The sequence below is a fragment of the Dromaius novaehollandiae genome, chromosome 2 (genome assembly GCF_036370855.1).
Source record: "Dromaius novaehollandiae isolate bDroNov1 chromosome 2, bDroNov1.hap1, whole genome shotgun sequence".
Classification (NCBI taxonomy): domain Eukaryota; kingdom Metazoa; phylum Chordata; class Aves; order Casuariiformes; family Dromaiidae; genus Dromaius; species Dromaius novaehollandiae.
Genome location: NC_088099.1, coordinates 111,791,228 through 111,813,679, shown reverse-complemented (window position 1 = coordinate 111,813,679; position 22,452 = coordinate 111,791,228). Strand labels below are relative to the sequence as shown.

The following is a 22,452-nucleotide window of genomic DNA, read 5'->3' as shown; positions in this document are numbered from 1 at the left end:
CAAACATAGTTCATTTACATATAATACTTCATGCACATTTTTCCATGTACGTGAAAAACACAAAATATGCCTCATTGGCTCAGGCACTGTCTCTGTTTTTCAGAAATCTGCCCTGTGGAGAGGTAGTTTTAAATATTTGAGAAGGCGGCAAAAGTTTTTTAGTATATGTAATCTATTAAGCTGTGTAGTTCATGGAATAACTGAAGAGTAATCCAGAATCTTGAGAAGATCACTTTATCAACCCTAGTAGAGTATCTGAGAATATTAATTTTGGAATATAACTATTTTGGCATTTTTTAAATTGGATTTTAACTAATATTTTATTCCGTAGGCTATTAAATAAGGAATTCTGAGGACTGACTGACAACCGGTGACAATATATTCCATACTTTAAGAGTGAAAAAACCAATATCTTCCTTTCCTGCAGTAAATTGTTCCATATGTTCTTAGAGGCCTGCTGTATGGACTTCATATGGGTGAATGGGTTACATGTTGGGAACTGTTAAGAGCAGTCCAGCAGTCCAGCATGAAGTTCTACCTAGATTGTTTTTTTTTTTTTTTTTTATCCTTTTCTGAATTTAAAGGAATAAATCAAGCTCAGCATTGTCTAAGTGGTGCAAAGAGATTTTGCTGCATGAATTGCTTGAAATATTACCATAGTCATATTGTCTCATTTACTATTCCTATTTCTGTAAATCAGGAGAAAATGCATTGAGGACTATAGAGACATGCAATTTTGTTGCTGTGGAGTCAGTGAAAGAAGAATTAGGCCTACAAAGTTATTTTTCATTTGAAATGCTTCCAAAAATATGGAAAATTTGGTATTTGGATATGTGTGTAAGGATGATAAGCTACTGAAATATTTCATACTGAAGTACTAAATTGTAATCCTGCTGACTAGACAATCTTTTTTTTTTTTTTTTTTTTTTTTTTTTTGGACAAGGTAGGCAGCTGCTGTATTAGGAAAAGTTTAGCTTGCTATTCCATAACAATGAAAAGTTCTGAATCACAGTTGGGAAAAGCAGACGGTCATTTCTTAAGTTTCTATAATCACGGTATAAATGGGAAGCCATAAATTAGTAGAATGCTTAACTTCTCCTCCTCCTGCAATTTACACACATTATATGGGGAGAGTAGACATATGAGAAAGTGCTTGACATATTTTTATGTTTTTTTTTTAACTTGCAGGGTTATAGTGCTGCATAGCATTTATATGAAAAACTGTTAAACAACTCCTCTTTCTCCCGCATGTTTATAATCTTCATATATGTATGGACTGTTATCCTCTCCTCCCATCTCCTCCCCTTTACCACTTAGCTTTTGCTTAGGCAAGCAATACATGTTTCGCTCTTTTAATTTTTCTGCATTAGTCAGTTCTCTAGCTCTATATTCATCTTTATTGCTCTCTATTGCCTGCCATCAATTTTTCAATATCTTCCCAATAATAAAAAGCCAGACCATATTATGGCTTCAGCTAAATAGTAAACAATAAGAGAGAAACTATTTCCTGTCTCATTGTATGATTTAAATTGCACAATTCATATTTACTTGTTTCTTTGCACTACTACTCTGAGGATCTTCCAGCCTTGCTGCTTTTCTGTTTTATTCTCTCTGCTGAATTAAGTGAACTCCTAAGTTGATGTGAATCCTTCTTGAAGTATTTGGAGAGCAATATTGTTTCCGTTTATTCATTTGACTGTTTAAGTGAATGGAGCCAGGCCAAAGGAGGCTTTATAGAGGAAATCAGTGGGAATTGGAGTGATAGCCATGATGAAACATATACATAAATGTATGTATATGTATAGGAAACAATGGAGGTACCCTTCATCTAGGAATAATTCCCATTTGGAGTGAAATGGGTATTCAGTTCAGATTTATCTTATGATCAAAAGAAATGGTAAAGTCTCTAGCCTTGATTAGTTTGATACAGGCAGGAAAGAGATTGAAACAATTCAAGAGAAGGAAACGTGTCTCTGAGAGTGAGCAAGAGAAACACAAGGACCATGGTACAGCAATGCACTTTGTTTTTCTCAGTCCAGAGCCTCATGTAACCAAGCTAAAAGGGCTTGACAAAGCAATCAAGGAAAATATTTAGATTTATGTATTACAAGCATATGTACATGTCTTTCTTCACTTTGCTCTTTGCTAAGTGTGCTACATACCTGTACAAAGGGCATACATTGTATTAAATCACTTCAATCCATGACACAAGGTTTCTGGAACGAGTGCCTCGTAGGTACCAAAGCTACCTGACAGAGTTATGTTAACACAGATGGGAAAGAAGGGGAGCTAGCCAGACATTCATTACACCCATTTTTGAGAAATATGCAGAAGGCTAGCTCTGCTAAGTAGGAGATGCTGTTAAAAGGGACAAAAAGGTAAGCAAAGTTCAGTTGTGATAGAAAGAGGGAGATGTCATGTACAACATGGGAGTCTGTGATAAACGACAGCAGCAAAAATAAATATCCTCAAGAGAAAAACTAGTGGAAAAGTGATTTTATATTCCATTTCTGGGAATGGGGCAGCAAAGGATAGAAAAGGAAAGATGTAAATATTTCTTAAAAAACATTAATTGAGATGGCCATAAAATTCAGAATTTGACCTCCAAAAGCCTAAAACATGAGCAATGTGGCAAAAAAAAAAAAAAAAACCATAGAACAGAAAAGAAAAACATTTCATAGGTATAAGTTACAAGAATTACTGGGTCAAACAAGTTAGAGTGAGGATAAATAAGGAGGAGAAACAGGCACATGTGGGTGAGCCTAAGCAAGACTGAGCTGTCAGCAGATGCAAAGAAGTATGAGAGTACGTGTGGCCAGCAGGGCAGCAACTGGGCCATGTCCAGACTGTTTCCAAATTAAGTGTTGAAAATCAGAAGAATTAACACTCTGGTCTACCACTAAGGAAGGCAGCCTGCACTCTATGAAGTAAATTTGTGGTTGGAGTTAAGCGAATGAAAATATGATAGTCCTATGTTTTCTAGGGCTTTCAGGACCTCAACAGACACTTTCCCTCTTAGAATGATACTTTGTCATTCATCATTTGTGTTGCTGTATTTCCTTCAATCTATCTGCAGGCTATGTGAGAATGTTTTCCTGAAGACTGATTTTAATATGTTGTCAAGATTAGATTTTGCTCCATACTGTGTAAGCCACAATATCACATGCAACACTTTATCTAATATTTTAATAGCTAGATATATTTAGGAGCTGATGGTCCATTCTACTGGCTGGATGGCAAAATTCCCTACCTAGAAGTTTTTTGCCAATTTTACTTCTTCAAGCACAAAATGAAATTGATGACTGTTTTTTAGGTGGGATGGTGCAGACTGATGGTTCAGGTGCTTTGTCTTGCTTCCAAAATGTCTTCCAAGCAAGCAAGAAGTCTCTGTGGAAGACAGGATGATAGCATGTCCATCCTGATGACAGATCCTTCTGAGATCTTTAGCTCTATAAGGGTCTGTATCTGCAGGCTAACCCAAAAATCTGAGGTATTTAGCTCTGTGTCTAAAACAATTTTGTCTTCTGCATAGTAGATACAAAGGCTCACCTTTGACTTCTGACAGATTTTATCTGTGGTCAGTGAAGTCCTTAAGCTGCAAAGAACATTTGTGAACACAGTTTTGAACTGTAGCAGGTTGTGGATCAGATTCAATTCTCTGGAAAATTAGCTCTTAGGGTAATTAGCAAGATGCAAGGGAAACATGCTGCAGCCAAACCACCAAGTTTAGAAGAATAGGGCTTATTACAATGAATGAAGTGATCTTATAAGTTTTCTTGGAGTCCAGCATTCTGGCACCTGTCAATAACCTTTGCTGGTAATAGAACTTGGACTGACCTGGTGTGAACTCAAGCAGAACTGCCACTGTAGACAGTAATGAGCTGAGTCGTTTTTTTCTTTTCCCTGTGATTAGTTTGATCTGTTGGAAATATGAATATAAGCGATGATGAACCGTATGTTCAACACTTTCTTAATCTGTTCTCAAAATCAGATTCTACTTTTGGCTTCGTTGGTGGCAACAGAGGTAATGCAATAACATAAGGTAGATTAAAAAAAAAACCTCTAAAGCATTAAGATACTGTTTAATAATGTTTAGTAGAGGATATCATATTTGAAGTGAAGTTTTGGAAGGCAAACTAACAGAGTTGTTCTGTTCTTCATATTTCTGAAGCTGCGTGCCCCAATAGTCAATAGACACAAAACCCTTCCTGATGTTGTGCTGTAATGTTGAGGTCAAGGAAAACATTCAATGCTATTAACTTTCTATCTTAGCTGAAGGTTTAAATACCTCCAAGTTGGAATGTGACACTGTCAGAAGGAGAGGAAGATTGTAACATGGGAAATGGAGGTTAGGATCATGAGTATTCACATTGGCACTAAGAAACCCCGAGTGTCTTGACTAAGCACAGTACAACAGTTTAATATGTATTTGATTGTTTAAAGAGTAGCAGAAAATTTGCTCTTAAAAGTGACTGTATAAAATTATACCTAGCTACTCAGTAGATGAATTCCATGTGCGAGTCATACCTGCCTGTTTTGGTAATAATTTTTATTTCCTACTTATTATTTCTATTAGTCCTGCTGAGCTTAACACAGCTGAGAGACAGCACACTGCATTCTATTGTTTCTTGAGTGTCATCCACAGAATTGTTTGTTATGTTCCACTGAGTTACACCTGCACAACCCAGTTGCAAGCTATGGGACCATACATTTTTATAATGAGAAGAGACTCTGAAGACAACAGGGGCTTTACTTATGCAACTAGAAGCATAATGTGTCTTGTGGAATGCTTATTGCTAGTGACAACACATGAGAATGATAGAGCCTGTATTTACAAGACTCAGCCACGGTTGCAACTCAAGCAGCTTACTTTTTTACTTGTCCACTGAGTCTATTTGAAATGCCAATCACGGGAAAATATTGCTGTTTTTATACTACCACTTTTCAGTATACAGGACATTAATAGAAAGACTGATTACTGTCTTAATGACATTTTTATGATCAGATTGGTCTACTTGGTTAATGAAGTTTGTTTTTTGACAGTTAACCTTTAATTCAGTAGATTTGCTATTGAACAACCACTCTCCTGCTTGTAGCACTATTTTTGTGTATGTGTGAATGCAACACAGCTCTATTACTGAACTAGCACACCTTCTTTGACAAGAATTGAAGAATTTAATAGTGTGTTATTGTTTCTTTATCCTCTTATCTAACTGTTGTTTTGGTCTTCCAGTCTACCACCTGTGTTATAAGTAGCTGCAGAGAGACTGAAGGATATTCCATATCCAGCGCTGTCATTAGCAGTGATTATTAGCTTTCTTTTACCTTTCGTGCAAAGCATGATTTAGAGTTTCTCAAATATTCCTCACTGAAAACAGACAAAAACCCAAATCTTTTTGCCTTCTTATAAATCTTATTGATCAAATATGAATAGAAATTAATGGAGAAAAACAGAACAGGAAGAAGCAATAAAAAGAATGCACGTGGGAAAAAAATGAGCCAGTCAGGCAACAAGCCAACCGAAAGCTCACAGAAGAACAGGAAATCTGTAGGACCATGAGGAGGACAAAGGGTTTGCTAGTTAGGAATGTTAGGAGTAGAGTAATGTTGAAGAAAAACAATGGCTTTTGAAGATGTATATAAATTAGAGACAGGATGGGAATATAAATTCCAGCTGTGAACCTCAAATGAAGACATTAAGCAGAATTTTCTATTTACTTCAGAATGCTTATTTTTAATTATATTTGAAGTCTATACATCCTTGGTCTTTGTTAGCTTGACTAATCTGCTTGTGATTGTTGTTTGTGGAAGCTTTTATTTATTTCAGTTATTTTCACAAGCTAGATCTCATTTATTAAAAAGTACTTTAACTTCTGAAAAAATCACCTTTGAATCTAAGAAGTACTATTATAATTTGAACATTTTTGAAGAGAAAAAGGAATGGAAAAATAACACAAATAAGAGATTTCTTTTTCAGGTGCAGAAACATTATTATTTTAAAAAATGTTTATTGATTTTTAAAATAACTTGTTTCCTTCTGAAAGTTGTAAAACTTTGAAAGTATCTATTAATGTATGAGGTCTGGAACTTTAAGAGTGGGGAAATAATTAATCATTTGCTCTTCCTTAAAAATATAGAAGACCCTCAATGAATGTAAATACTTTGTCTTTGTAGTCCACAGACCTGTGCTGATTTACACAAACTGCAGGGCTTTACAGAATTTCTCTTCGAGGCAATACTTATCGCAGTTTGTTAAATTAAATGGTTGTTTTAAAAGACCCCACAGAAGGTGTAAGACAAAAGTAAAAATGCTTTGAGAATAAAGTTCTGAACATTACAATTGGTGACAGAAGGCCAATCAATGAGACTAATCCTACAGAAATACAGAAAGATCAGGTTGCTTGTAGAATTAGAATTGCTTTAATATGGATGCACGGAAGGGGATAGCAAAGGAGCTGGAAACATTCCATCTGCTTTGTATACAAAGTGATTAGATTATGATCACTTAGTCCAAGAGGATAGAAATGATACACAACTCTGCCAGGACGAGACATGCAAATTGGATCAATTAAGCTTTGAGAGTGCTCAGACAGTCTGGTAGAGAAGTTTATATGCTCTGTCAAGTGAAACTTAGCAAAGATCAGTCTTGAATGCTGGGGGCAAGTATTACAGGGATTTAAACTTTACTCTCCAAGAATGATACATTGTTTTCAGATTTGGTTATAAAAATAAAATGATCAGATACTCTAATAAAAGATTGTTTTAGGAAATGTTTGATGGTATACACAAGAAATACATCAGAAATTTGTACCAGTAATCTTAGTTCAAATATTTGAAGTAGATGAGAGTAAATTCAAATGACTGATCTTGTTTGCAGTTAATGGAATAAGTTTATGTTAATGTTAATAGTTACAGTTAAGTTAAAGTTAAAGTAATGTTAATAACTCATTTACCTTCAGGTTGACCACAGAACTTAAGAAATGGGGAGCGTTCCTATAAGGAACTCATTGTCTGCTCTATTTTTATTGAATGGTAGTTCACTAAAATAGAAGGGAAGCAATATGAAAACATTAGATAAAAAATCATTAGATAGAAGTGCTCTAATTTCATCAGGGACCTTCCCTGAATTCAAATTATGTACACTACGCAGAACCTTTTGTAATGGCAAAAAGACATACTGTATCAGATAATCAGAGAGCTCTTTATGTAAATCCAAACTTCTCAACATATGTGAAGCATTGGAAACTTCAACAACAAGTTTCTGAAGGAAAAGTTTGAACATTTTCAGTAGAATCCAGCTGGATTTCAGAATTAGTAACAGGTCTGAACAATTTGAATTTTAATATAGATTCAGTAAGCACGCAGGACCAATGTAGAATAATACCTGCCATTCAGTAATTTCTCATCATTTGGTCATCAATGGGCCATAAATTGGTTATGTCACCAGCATTTAATGGCAGTGACCAAGAATCACAGCAAGAATGGTGCAAACATGAAGAATAGACAAAAAAACCTTTTTCTTTTTTCCTGATATCAGCATTGTAGATACCAAAATTCATATCTATGGATTTTTTTTTAGAAAAATAATGAGTGAATTTCTATTTTAATCCATGAATATCTTCACTCATCATTTTAAATGTCAAAATATGTTTTAAGGAAACAAGGTGTAATGATTGCATACGAATGTGATGAAACTGTCTTTATTAAACACTCCTCATACCAAAATAAGAAAATGCACAAGGAGAGCACTGCCCTTCATATACAGCTGTTAATATCCTTCTAAGCTACTAGGATTTATATGCAGTTAGCCTAGTATTGTACAAACAGTTTGGCAAACTGCAAGACAGTTTGGTTTGGTTTTGAAATACTAATGTGCTATCATCATCCCACCCCAAATGTTTTCTGAAAAACAGCACAAAGCACAGGCATTAAAGGCATTTCTTTCCATGCTTTTAATCCTATGGAATATAAAATGCCTCTCAAAATATGAATTACTACCTGGAGAGCAGTCTGGTTATATCTGGAGGCTCTAGTAGAGCTGCAAATTTTAATGGTAAGAAAAAAAAATTAAGAAGAAACCAAACCTTTTAAAACATTTATTCACAAGGGATAACTTTAAATGATCTGAACAATTTAAGACAGACTTTCAAACATCCATATATACTATTCATGCCCTACTTCAGCTTGTTCTGAATGCTGAATAGCTACAGTATGAATTTATGTAATAGAATCACTTAAGCTTTTAATACTGCTTCTTACAATTAGTCTGTGTGATGCACATTGCTGTTCATTAATGTACCCTTCCTTTGCACAGGCATTAAGACTGTAGTTCAGAAAGATGCTTAGGCATGTGCTTAGCATTAGGTACCAACTTTGGTGAGTGTTAAGCAAGTTCTGACAGCCAGAGAAGCATGAAACACAGATTTAGTTTGATGTAACATGGGGTTAAATTTCCTTACGCTTAGAAGTAAATTTTAAATAGTCGCCTGTTAATTAATCAGCCGGTATATATGGATTTGTGCATATGTATATTACAAACAAAATTTCCCCCACTTTTGGTGGAAAGTAAATGAGACAAATCACCATAAGTGAAATATGTAAAAAAAAAAACAAAAACAAAAAACCCCCAACACCTAAGCAAAATTGTCCTATAAACTACTGAGAAGAAACTGATTTGTCACTCCATGTTGCACCTGAAGTGCGGTGTTAACAATAATAGTAGTTAGTGGAAAGCACTAGAGAAATATTTAGGGTGTTTAATCAAGCCAGACTGAAAAAAGATATTAAATAAAAGGTAAGCACTTTGGAAACAGTAGTTTGTGTTTTGAGATAATAAATTAACCAAAGGATTCTTCTGCTCTTTTTAAGTGAATTTTGCATTTTAAGACGTAAGACTAGTGTCTACAGGAAGATATCTGAATCTGCATTTTGCTAAAGCAATGGTTATGCATTGGTTTCTCATGTTACACTGTCATATTTAGCAATGACGTGTAAATGCTTTAGCACAGATTTTCATTGCTACCCTTTCTATATGAAATCAATTATTCATATTAAAAACTTACAGTAAAATTTTATACTCAAAATTCTCTTTCTTGCTTTATTTCCTTGACCCACTCTCAGCTCTGAGCTGTTATTACCCTGCCCACATCTCCTCAGAGACTAACTATGTGTGATATGGGCATTATGTCAATTCTTAATTTTGCACTTTAAATCTGGGATTAGTTCCATAGATCTCAGTGGGAATGCTCATGGGATTAGATTTGTGGAAATACTTTGAGTTATTTCTGGATAGCGTGAAACATTTTGTCATATATAATTGATATGATCAGAAAAACAAGTATTCGATAGCTTGTCAAGTCAACTGTAAACTTTTCAGGATAGATAACACTAGCTAATTCCTTCATCCAAACATATAAAACTCAAAGAAAGAGAATATGAGCTTAATTTAAAAGAAGCAAAACATAATAACAAACACTTATGCCCAGACATGTATCTTATCATTGCTGTAAATAAAAAAAAAAGGAGATGTAGAACAGCATATTAATTCTGTTTTGTTTTAATAGTTTCATAAATTTTATTTAACAGGTCTTTAACTTTTTTCAGGGAATTAAAGGCTAGCGTGGCTGTGGACCCAGTTAATTACATGTTTTCTGTATTGTAAATCCTTCATCAGTAAAATGATCATATCGTGCTGTCTGCTGTAGTCCAGTACTTTATAAGCTTCTACAGTCACAATTAGTCACAGTAATTACTTCAACTGCTTTACGGTTACACATTTTACAGTTTTCTGCTAGCCTGTTATGACTTTGGTACTAACCACTAACATATATGGTAAGATTCCAAGTGGCTTTTTGGTAGCATTAAACTTCTAAGAGCAAATGAAATTTCAGAAATAGATACAACATAAAAACAAACCAAAAACAAAAGGGGAAAAAAAGCCTCTATGCCCTTCAGGAATCTATTTCTTGGTATTAATGTTCTTTGGAAGCAGGTCTCTATGAGAAAATCATTATCAACCAAGCAGTGCCTCAAGCTGTTTTGCATAGTTGAAGCAGAAACAGGATAATCACTCTAACTATAGATCAGTAGTTTGACAAAAAAGAGATAATACGGGAGATATAGTTTCTACACTAAAAACAAGGAAATTCCTACAAGTAGGTATCTGATCACAGAAAAGACTTTAATACCAAATAAATTTTTGTTTGTAAGATATGAAGTTATTGATACAGATGTTCAAACAAGAAGTGTGTGTGATTATTTACTTACTCGGTGCCATTACAGATAATTCTTTAAATTGCAGATTTAGATATGAAAAAATAGATTTTTTAATATGCTCTAGTGGTTGAAATTCCAGAGGTGAATTATCATGACTAAGTAGAAAAAAAATGATAAAGGAGAAATGACTTTCCAATCAGCATATTTACATTCTTCTTCTTGTTTTTATTTCCAAAAGTAGGAAAAAAGTAAAATCATTCATTTTTCATTATTGTAGGTATACACATTCTGCTGTTACCTTCCTTGTCTCCTCTCCCCTCTCTCCTTCTCTCCTCTATCACAAGGTAAAGTGCATTCTCTGGTCATAAAAAATAAATAAACAAATAAATAAAAAATCCAAGATTTAAAATCTTAAATAATTAATAAAAGGAAAAATATGCCTTTTTTAGTTATAATGTACAATGCCATAGAAGCATAACATTTCTGTATCAGTGTAAATATACGTATACATAAATTTATGTATTCATCTAAGAAAAGTGTATACTCAAGATAAATAGTCCTTTTCTGTATATGTGTTAATATTGTGTGAGTGGAGATAGATAGTTTCCTGTGTAGTGGGGGAAGTAAGATGGGAAGAGTGGTGAAGCTTCTTGAAAGCTCTGTTTCTGCAAACCTTTTCAAGCCCATGGACATCTGCTGGTCCAGAGACATTCCCCTGTGCAGTAGGGCAGGGTCCTTGGTATTTATTTGTCATGCTACATTTTTTGTGTCTGTTCACTTTCATGGGAATGCAGGGAGAGACCATCCTTACAGAATTTTATTATACAGCTGAAATGGAGAGCAGTGACTTCAAGAGATTTTTGCATTACAACTTCAGTGATTCTTGGCAACAAAATGAATCAAATCACTGGACCATTAAATACTTTGGTTTAGTATGTAATAGCAAGCAGTATGGTGCATTATGAATAGACATGGACTATGTGATAATAGTAGTGGCCTGTTTGGAAGAGAACTTAGTCTTTCGCCTGGATTAGAATCAAATGCAGAGGCCCAAATGTGAAAATAATTATTCAGCAACTTGTAAATAGAATTTCATTCCAGTGGTATTGCCACATAATTTAATTGTTTTAGGTACTTGAGTAAACAAAGTTTGAGTCATTAATTTGTCTAATCACAAGTTAAACATATCTGGGTAAAACAGAAGCAGTTTTTACATGGTAAATCAGAGAGCTAATCCACTACTGTATGGCTTAAGTGTAGCAGTGATGCAGTTTGGTTATTGAAATGCTCAGAATGGGTATGCCAAGAAATACATTCTGATGGATTCAGAGTGTTTTGCAAAAGATATTGAATGGGTCTGTAAGTTTTCCAATAGGCATATTGTTTACATATAGTGAAAGGCCTGATTCAGACAAATCCATTGTTCCTTGTGATCTGTCTTCCCCATTCTAAATTTGAAGCAGGTTAATTTCTGAAAAGCTTCAAGTGTGTGTGAGGGAAAAGCAGGTCTTTTTTTTCCATTCCTATTCTGAACATGTCATGTTGCCTGCAGGCTCTTGGTGGTGCTACAATACAGTATTGTTGGGGGTTTTCTCCCCCCTCCCCCCCAATTAAATATTATGCAATTAGTATGTGATGATACACAGTATACAGATGGTTTTTACCTCCCAAAGCTGCCAAACTGTCTTTTAAGAATGTGAATGACAAATAGTCATTTCGGAGAGTGACAGGCCATGATGATGGCCCATTAAAACTCCTCAAGAATACTCAGCTGGCTACATATGCCCACTCAGCTCCTTCTATATTAGCAGCTGCTTCTGTGTTCTTCCTGAAACTGCACTCATCTTAATGGACTGGCTGCACAATTCCTTGTCCCCACAGGGCATTTAGTGCTCCTATTAAAACTGGGAAGGGGAAGGCATAGTTTTATGACTATAGCATCTGCTAAGGTAGGGAAAGAAGAGGACACAACAAGGAAATGTGTGTGTGAGTGTGTGTGTGTGTATACGCATGATCACTGTATTGCTTGATATCTCTGTCTGTATAAAGAGCTGAATTTTTTATATATATATATATATATATACACACACATATACATACGGAGAGAAAGAACACTCTATAGATACAACTGGGTATTATTAAGAGAAGAAACGCCTTTAAAGTATGATGTGGTTGCTCTTATCACATCCAGCTTTCAGTATTTCCTATTAGTTATTCAACTCACTAGCCTTTAGATGACAGTACCTCTTATTCCTAGGAGCACCTTTCATCTGAACTTTGTATTTCACTTAGAAGCCTTGAGGGCATACTTAGATTCTAACTGGAATTTTATGAAGTGGACGTTTTAGAATTTTGGTACTTCTATTTTGAATTTTGTTTGAATAATAATCTTCAAGGAATTAAAGAAGTTTCAGTGCTTTCTTTCTCTGTCATTTCGCCCCCCCCCCCATTTTTTTAGAGATTGGCAAAATTAAATATTCACTTCACTATATGTAGCTGAAGTGATAAGGATATTACCCCCTGTATCACCCCCTGTAGATCAGTCACTGAAGAATATAATGGCTACACTTTTTTTAAATCAAACTCTCCTATCTCTATCTCTGAATCTTTTACTTGGGAAACAACACTGGGAAAGAAGGGGACAATAAAGCCTAACTGCTTATTCCAAATTTGACTATGGGAAACAGTAAGTCTGAGGAAATTAATAAAATTCTTACTATTTTAATTTCTGAGACACAGAAATATGCATTCTGTAGCAGAAAAAAAGAGTTCAGAAACTACATTATGGACAATGGGACAGATAAATGGGACAGATAAAGAAATTTTTGGAAAGAATGAGGCCTGTTTTATTCAGAACCAGCTGACTCTGTGCCCATTGGTCAGATTTCTTTTCTTTGTTCTTCTGGTTCCAACATCTTAAAATCAATGACAATTTAAATTGCACCCTCTGATTTTTCTTCCAGAATAGACTTTATTTGTGAATTTGGAGTAGCAGTAATACACGTCTCCAGTAAAATGACACCTGGCCACATTCAGTTTATAACCCCTGTGATTCCTGTTGCATTAAATAGAGCATGAAAAGAAAATGCTGATAATGTTATACTGCTTTACTCTCAATTACTGTTCTAGGCTAACACTGAAAAAATCAGCTCAACTTTATCATGTTCTTTCATTTGTACTTTTTCATTCTTACTTACTGTTTCCTCCCATTTGAACTTGTAGTTCCTCACTTTCTCATTCTGTTCCCTGTCTCCTCTGCTCCCTCACCTTCCTTCAAGCTCTTTCATCAGTCTGTTCCGCATTGCATTTCTCTCCTTGTCGCGCAGAATTGTCCATGAGCTTATCCACTTTGGTTTGTTCCTTCTCACCTTTTTTGCAGTCTCACAGCTTTCTCTTTTCCCTCTGTTTCCTTTATATTTTTCTTTCTTATCCTATGCTTCCTTAATCATGCACCTTCATGTATACCTTCACTGCAGATAGAGGTTTGTTCTCACTGACTGCTTACACACTGTTGAATATAAAGATCTCTGAGGCCCAAATTTGCCAAATGACATACGATTTGCCTGCTGGAGGGCTATAAAGGACAAGCAGAAATGCTGTCACATGAACATTTGCTTGACACGTGGCCCAGCAACATCCTTCTACCCACCTGCCTTCGTGGTGATACTAGGCAGATATATTGGCTTATGGTCAGTTGTAGAAGGAGGTTAGTATTACTTGATGCAAGACAAAAAGGGGTCTGGAGACACTCTTTGAGTTCAGGCAGCCTATAAAAATGATATTGGGTGTGAAGAGAGATCTCAGGAATGCCTTGCGCTGCAGACCCTTCATCAGCCCTTAGGTCTTCAGTCAGCTCCAGTGCACTGTTGATGTAATTTTGGGGGTGAAAAAATTCTAGGCTGATCAGGTTTTGAGCAGGCCTGTCACCAGCTGCCTGTGTTAGGTGAATATACTGTGGTTATAATATGGTCTATGGAACAGAGCCTTGCTCTGTTTCCACATGACTACCTCTGCTCTTGCCTGACAAGGAGAAAGTCTGGAGGCAACAAAACAATGCATAAAAATGCCAGTATCTCAAAGTGGCAAATTGTGCCATTGTGGCACAGTTGTTCATATTGGTTTCCTACTATATTTATAGCATTGCTGAGACCAGGAAGCTTTGGCAGCATTACAAGCATATACTCCCAAATTCCTTCTTTTCAATCTCCTTTTAATTAGAAATATTGGGGCTTTGGGTATAGCCATTTCATATTTACTCCATCTCCTGTCCTATCATCTGTTATACTGAAAGCACAGAACAGAGACCAGTATTTTCCTTTCTGAGCCCAGGATTGTAGTACAGTTTTACACAAATTCATAAAACTGAAAACAAACAAAAGCCCTCCAGGAGCTCCTTTATCGCTTTATCAATGTTTCTTGGACAAATGATTTCTATAAGAAAATCATTATCACCTGAGTAATACTCTCACAAGTGACTGGGTGTGATATGAATTATGTGAATTACAAGCCTTTGCTAACATCAGTAAACTGCTGAGGAATCTGTTTCTGATCCTCATGATTTTTGTAATGAGCCTGAAAAGGAAATTCAAAAAGCTGTCTTAAGCACCTGTGCATGCTCTTGATATTGATAGATGATTAGAGTTTCCAAAAGTAACAGTTCTACAGCTCCCTCTAAAAGCAACAATAATATCAGTAACTAACGTGTGTGTGAGGCCCTTACAATTTGCAGAAAGGTGATATGTTTGTAAATCAGATTTTACTTGGATGCTAACTCCATTATCTATACTGCATTTTAAATAGTTATTATTTGCATTGAAATTGTTCCAAGTCAGCAACAGCGGACACTCTTAAACTTTAACAAATATAGTCTTGTATGTTTAAAAAATACAGATACAGATATCTAGCACATTATGAATCAACACAATTCAAAATACTTGCTTTCAGTGATAAGTGAGGGAAAAGGGGGTTTCAAAACATTATAGCAGCAACCAAATTAAATAGTAAACCAAATAACAGAAGTTTTAAGAACTTGGACATTGTGATGAGTAAGATTTAAAAGAAATAGCCAAAGGAAGTCTTTGTTTGAAATCCTCTACTGTCCTTCATCTTCTGACAATTACATGTTTAATCTGTATACATCTGATAGTTTCCCTTTCCAAATCTTCCCAGTAAGCCGTGGAAGGATATTATTGTGTGAGAGCATGAGTGTCTTCTTCCCACAATCAGTTTTCAGTTGTTCTATGACAGTGAGTTGTAGTTATAAAATAGACAAGGAGACTGTTTCTGGCCTGGCGTTCTTTCTTCCTTTGTCCTTTTTTTCTCTTCCATTCCTCCTAGCTTTTAGGGAAAAGACAGGAATAAAGTTGCAATTGTGTCAGTTCCTCATCAGCAAGAACTGCAGATGCTTGAGCAGTCATGAGGAAGCATTTTTCATTCTACTCTTCCATTTCTAATCTTTTCACAATAAGAACGGAAAGCGTGTAGGCAAGCTAACACCTCCTTAAGAAGGCTTTGCAGTTGTTCTGGAAACAAGTGCACATTTTCTTGTAGTTCAAGGGAGCTATGGAGCTAGCATCTCATGTTTGCTCTGTCTCTTTTTTACTGTTACCTCTGTGATCCTCCTGGTGCTGAAAACGCTGCATCTCCTTATGTCCTCTTTGTCTCTTGCTTCTTCACCCTGCCTGACTCTGAATCTGTATACTCCGCAAAAAAAAAAAAAAAAAAAAAATTAGCCATGGTGGCACAGCGAGGAACAGCTGCCAAGATAAATAGCTCTTTGGGGAAGAAGAAGGAGAAGACAGGCATACGAACAGTGTATCTATTTTAAGGGTGCCCAAACTGAAAATCTGAGAAAATAGCAAGCCTCACATTCTGAAGTCAAAGAGATCATCGCTGGCCAGACAAGTTGCTTCTAATGCAGTGCAGTGTCTCTGCTTACTGATAAGAATAAATTTCATTCTCTATTGAAAATACTGCATAAGCATACCTTAATGGCAGGTGATGCAAAATGATGTCATCGTTGGCTATACAGATCTGTACCTACAGATGGACTAAAACCAGAAACTATTGAGTATCAGAGAGCTTGAAGGAGACAGATCAGCTAGGTTTCAGTACTCCCTAGAATAATCATGATCCTAAGGGATCACATAAACATAAATGCATTAGCTGAGACCCTGTACTGAGCTTTAGTTGCTGCAGGGCCAAGAATATAACTGAGGAGAAAATCTGATTCATTATGGGGTTTAGAGCTGTGGTGTCTTTGCTACCAAATGTCTAAAGAGCTCTCACATATATCCAAGTAAGCATTTACTGTAGCTGTGGGGAGATTTAGTGCTCGATTGTGAGAAGATTTGAGTGCCCTCTTTCCAGCTTGATTTCAGAGACAGTGTAGGGCAATCAGAAAGTTCTCTTCCACTAAAAATAATAATAAAAAAACCCTGCTAACAAGTACAGGACCTCTCTGCTCCCACACGGCTCATGCGATTTTTCTTATTAGATCTGTTCCTTCTCTGTCAGCCTTCCTAAGACATCAAAAGTTATCTTCCTGTTAAAAGTGCATCTCTCTGCAAAACCTTGCTGTTTCCCTTCTCTGTTCTCATGTACTCTTATATACAGTGTACTGAAGGGAACGCTCAACACGAAAACATTTAAAACCTTTAGGTTAAATGGATGTTGAATGTAGCAAAGAAGCAATAGGATCAGCATATAATAACTGGATCAAGAACTGCATGTTGAGAGTAAGGTCACCTGAAAGCCAAGGCAAACGAGAGTGACCATCATGAATGGATATTTGCTTGGAGGTGACAATGGTTGGAATGAGATGGAGGAAGTATACATCCAGTACTTTATCAGTAGCATTCCCCTTCCAGAAAAAAGGGGGAAGAATGAAGTTCATACCTCTGCACTATGGCCTAAATTACCATCTTCTTCTGCAAGAGCTTGTGAGGGGCACAAGGGCCAGACATTATATATATTTTTAAATATTTATTACAAACTACTCCTGAAAGAAAATGTACCTATTCCCAGTTGTCATTGCTAAATGTACTTCTTCTTTTTCCCTTCCCAACCACTCCCAAACAAGCAAACAGAAAAAAAACATGATGCAGAGAGGTCTCTAAAGCCAGCATTGCAAGGTAAGTATTAGTGGTAGTTCCTTAGATTGTGAAGTTCAAAGCTAAAAATATGGCCAATCTGAAGTCGCACTGGTGGTAACAGAGCTGGAAATACGGTCCAGAGCTCCTAGGTCCAAAAATCTTGTTAGTAGTTGCAAAGCATTGATACATCTACATTAATGATTTTGAAGATCACTGTATAGAAGCATTATTGAAGAGAAATAGAGCAAAGCTGATCCATAAACTGCCCAAATATAAATCTGGCTTCCTTCAGCATAGTTTATTTTTGTTTTGTTCTCTTGTATTGTATTTTTAGTTACCTCATGCTGACACTAAAACATACATAAAAATGTTCAAACAAATTCTTTAGAGGATTTTATATACAATTGACAGTACCATAGCACCAGAAATGAGCTAAATCTGTAGCAGTATAGCCTTCCCTGGGGTTAAGCAGGTAGAGAATGGTGCTTCACTAACTTAAGCATAGGGCCAATATTGTTTTTTAAAGGCTTAGTAGAACAAAGTGTTGTGTATGTTTAATAGAAGTACAAATAAATTAGTTCATCCAGAGTCTCAACCTTGGAGTAGCAAAGGCCATTGCTAATCACTTTACTAGTTCACGGAGCAGCAGTTTTCTCTGAAGGCATCATTCCAAAAAGTGCCTTGTGTTCAGCATTTCACTGCATGGCACCAACAACTGTAGTGAAATCCATAAGGAGATTTACGGACCTCAGAGTGAGACTCATTAAAAAACAACATGTTAATCAGGGATCCACTAAGTGAGGAAATGGGAAATGCTGAAGCTACAGAATTCCTTCTTTCTCTGGGACGTGAAAGCCTTAGTCAGTGCTTCTTTGAGGATTTACACCTCCAATGCTCTCCCCTGCAGGTCTCAGGCTTTACTTTGGAAGCACTATTACAGAGTTACTCAGGACAGGGCTGGATGAAAACGCAAGGTGAAAGGGAGGCTGTGCAGCTCTGCAGCTGCAACCATGTGGTGAGACCCCGGGCCTGGGTGCTACACGGTGGTGTGCTCATGAGGGAGGCTTCAGCCACCACCAGAGCTAGCCTGCTCTCAGCAAGTTGGGACAGGGACTCAGGTCCCTTCTCTGTCTGAGGAGATCCAAACACACATCTCTAATCTTCTAGGAAATTGCTTGACCTGATAAACTGCTGGTTCTGATGGTGTCATCTGATTTTTTTGTCATCCAATGAATCCTTATGTATGTCACAAAAGGTGAAATAATTTTGATGGGGAGAATGGGAGCATCTCAGTCACCACAGAAAGGCTAGTGCTCTGTCAGTAATGGGATATGGAGAAAATCAAATTACTTCAAGATGAAGGCACTGAATCTTTATATCCCACAGCCTCATTTCTTAGATAGTGTGATACCCTGTGTTTTAGGGCCTTGACTACCTACTATCTAGGATTCTAGCTGTATAAGGGAATCCACACAATTCCTCCCTAGCACATAGGAGACAATGCACCCTGAAGTAGGTCTTAATAAAAACCAACCAACCAAACAAACAAGCAAACAAAAAAACCAAGTAAAACAAAATGAATCACAAGCCAAAGAGATTTTTGCTTGCCCAGGTCACTGGTCCTTTGTAAGGAAAATGGGTATCTCTTCCAGTCATGTAAAAAATATCAAGAGGAACAGATTTGTGAGATGAACACTAGTATATTTTATTGAGTCAATACCCAGTCATTATGGCTGAGGAATACTCAATGCTGTGGATCTTGAAAGAGCCTGGATGTGAGATACATTTTACCTTGAGCTGCTTGTTAGTGTCAGCACTGAATGTTCCTGAATCTGCCCAGAAGCAGGATTTCAGATGCTTGGGGAGCTCCACCAAAGAAATCTCAGGCTCCTTTAGCTATCTCAGGAGTGAGGTAGGAACAGAATGAGGATTGATAAGCTATATTTTGAAATAATGTACCTAATCTGCTTTAGACACCCTAGTCCTGTGTTTGGATCCAGCCCAAAGCTCAGATTCCATTTTTGTTTTAAGAGCATGTATTGTAATTGCACAAGTACGAGATACCCAACCAGTGTAAGTGAAATAATGTATAAGAAATAGGCAGATTTTTACCCATCTGAAAAATTTAAAACTTATCACCAATTCTTCCCTACTGAAATAGGAAAAGCTTTTGCAGCTGTGCTAAGTTATGCCTGAGATAGCAATTTTCTGCAAGTGTGTTCTGGAAGTGATTAGTATCTCAGTGATACTCCCAGCTGAGAGAAAAAATGTTAGTGGAGGAAATTATAATGATGATGACTGTAGAGTCACCTCCAAGCTCAACATGATACGGAATTTGGGCAGGTCTAAAGGAGGTAAGAGCCATAAAGAATCTAAGTGTCTTTAACATTGTCCTCAACTACTTACAAGTAGTAATCATCCTTTAACAAGCCAGCAAGTACTTGGAGTTTTGCTGATGTTCTTTTTTCTTGTACTATATTAAATTTTAATGTGTGTGGTTATTTAACATGATTACCCAGATCAATTACATTGCTGATACATATTTGAAATATATATGAGAATTGTTTGAGCCTACATTCTGTAAAGGGAATGTGAGACCGGTAGGTAGAAAAGAGCTGCAAAAAGCTGTGTAATCTTGCTCTGTAACTTAAAAGAGCTTATATGCTCAGAAGAAAGTTTCTTTATGCAAAGCAAAACCGCCCTGCAATTCTAACAGGAGACACATTTTGACACACTGGGGTACCTTTTTTTCTGTGCCTGCTACAAGTAGTCCCAGAGAAACTACACCTGGCATTTCATGCTGCTCAGTTCTGATGGTGTTAGGACATTTTCTGGTCTTTCAAAGTTCTAGAATTGTGTTTTGATATGCCTTACTGGCTCCGGCTATGCTGTGAAATGCAGATGCGGCGTATAATTTTCTCGCTGCCACAGAGTTGGAGGATAGGTACAGTTTTAACTGCTTTAAGACAAGCGTTGAATGATGTATAATATATATAGTGAACTCATTCCTGGTGCATGGAGTGGTGTGACTATTTCCTAAGTGTTTATTGATCTGTATTTCTTTACTGTATTGTAAAACTGCACCATCTTTAACACTTCCTAGCTATCTGTAGGCAAGCAAATGTTCTAATGTTAGATACTGGAAAACAAGATATGGAAGTGCAGTTACCTGTCCACTAGATAGTAGTGACCAAGACTCCAAAATCGGCCAATCTATTTTAATCTATTTGATATGTATTAAACACTACACTGTAAACACTAAGGAAATCAGTATGTAGTTTGTCCATAGATGCAAGGGAGCGAAGAAGCATTGACATTTAGTTTATTGTGCCATTTGTTTGAAGTCTCAGTCTTCAGTAGGACAGTAAGCTGAAACCAACAAATTAGTTTAATTTAGGTATTATAATAAGTAATGTTTATAATCATGTGTGTGTGTGTGTGCAGCCACGTGAAACTCCAGTTTGAGAAGAGTATAAGATAATATAAAATGCATTTGTAAATGATATTGTTTGCAGAAAAGAATGAAATTTTCTTGCTCAAAAGAGGAAGCTGACAGATTCTAAGTCTTTCACATGCTGTGCATGATGCACATTCAGCTTGTCTTTCCAAGAACAATAAAATTTCATGTACTACTGCTCGACATAAGAATTATTTTTACATATCTCCATGCCACTGCCTCTCTTGTAAGTTAATCTCATCTCTCATCAATTTTTCACCAGCTTCACTCTGATGTTGATAAAGGAGATGGTTCCATCAAATACATCTTGTCAGGCGAAGGGGCAAGTTCCATTTTCATTATTGATGAGAACACAGGGGATATTCATGCTACAAAGAGGCTGGATCGAGAAGAGCAGGCCTACTACACGCTCCGAGCACAAGCACTAGATAGGCTGACTAATAAACCTGTGGAACCAGAATCTGAGTTCGTCATTAAGATTCAGGACATCAATGACAATGAGCCAAAATTTCTGGATGGTCCTTACACTGCTGGAGTTCCTGAGATGTCTCCTGTGGGTAAGTGCAAAATATACTTTTGGTGTTTTGGGAAATTTGCTCCTATTGCCTTTTTAAAAATGTCATTATTTTTTACTGTATCACAGTGAGCTACTTAATTATCTATGAGCCACCTGCAACAGTTAGATATTTCAAGACTTAACTGGAAATAACATGCTTGATTAAGTATTTACCCTTCCAAAAACACTGTGAAACTCAAATAGCTATGCAGGGATTGAGATAAGCATTTTATGGTGTATTTCTCATTCCAGTGGCCAGAGGCTTTGTTTTATAATTCTCATTAACAATAATAAGTGTGACACCTATGCTATAGTACTCAGAGGTAATAATATATCATTTTGTTCAGATAAGGTCCATTCTGAACAAACTCTTCAAATTTCTTCTAGTGCATAAAAATTTTGCATTACATATACCGGTATCAGTTTACCGTGTGTTTTCTCTAATACTTAAATCCAGCTCTCTGGGAACTATGTTCATTTAGCAGATATCGTGGTCCAGTTTGAGAAAGTTTTAAAATTCCAGTGGAATCATAAAAGAATGGCTTACAAATATTTCAGCTTCTCTGTCAGAAAAGCAGTGGTGCTCTTAGTCCTGGAATCCAGTCTCTTCACCCTAACGGCACAAAATGCTCACCCGCTGTTAGGTGCCAGTGTTCCAGCGAAAGCTGGGTGATTTAGCCCACATGAGAGTTTGGCCCAGAGACATTTTGGTGAATTATAGCAAACAAGAAGTTAAAAAAGCAGCTGAACTTCAGCTACTTCAGTGGAAACACAGGTGTTGGAACACTTACTTCAGGTTAAAAGACTTCGTGGCTGAAATTAGGGGTTTCTTTAAACTACATCAAAAATTGAAACTCTTACAATAAGATTGCCTGTATAGAATTTTCTGCAGTTTCTTCAATACCACTTCCTGTGTTTTTCGGGCACTAAACAGTGCTTCTAAATGTGAGAGAAAGAGAAAAGAAGAATCTCACCTGCCTAAATGTGGTGCAGCAATCATTAGTCAACATTGCTTTTACAGCTGAAATCCAGTTTGGAAGAAGAGAGATAGATAATCTAAGAGTTAAAAACCTAAATATTCAGCCCTTCAAATATATGTTCTGTAGAAAAGGTTTTGGACTAAGTAGTCT

At 36.5% G+C, this 22,452-nt stretch overlaps 1 protein-coding gene across 2 annotated transcripts in view; it reads left to right on the top strand.

The window, feature by feature from the left end:
* LOC112987308 (cadherin-7) overlaps window positions 1–22,452 on the top strand; it is an 81,167-nt gene that overhangs the window by 18,218 nt on the left and 40,497 nt on the right. For both annotated transcript variants that reach the window (XM_026107136.2, XM_026107138.2), the window contains exon 3: window positions 21,029–21,323. In XM_026107136.2, coding sequence (XP_025962921.2) covers window positions 21,029–21,323 — 295 coding nt within the window. The remainder of the gene's footprint in view (window positions 1–21,028; window positions 21,324–22,452) is intronic.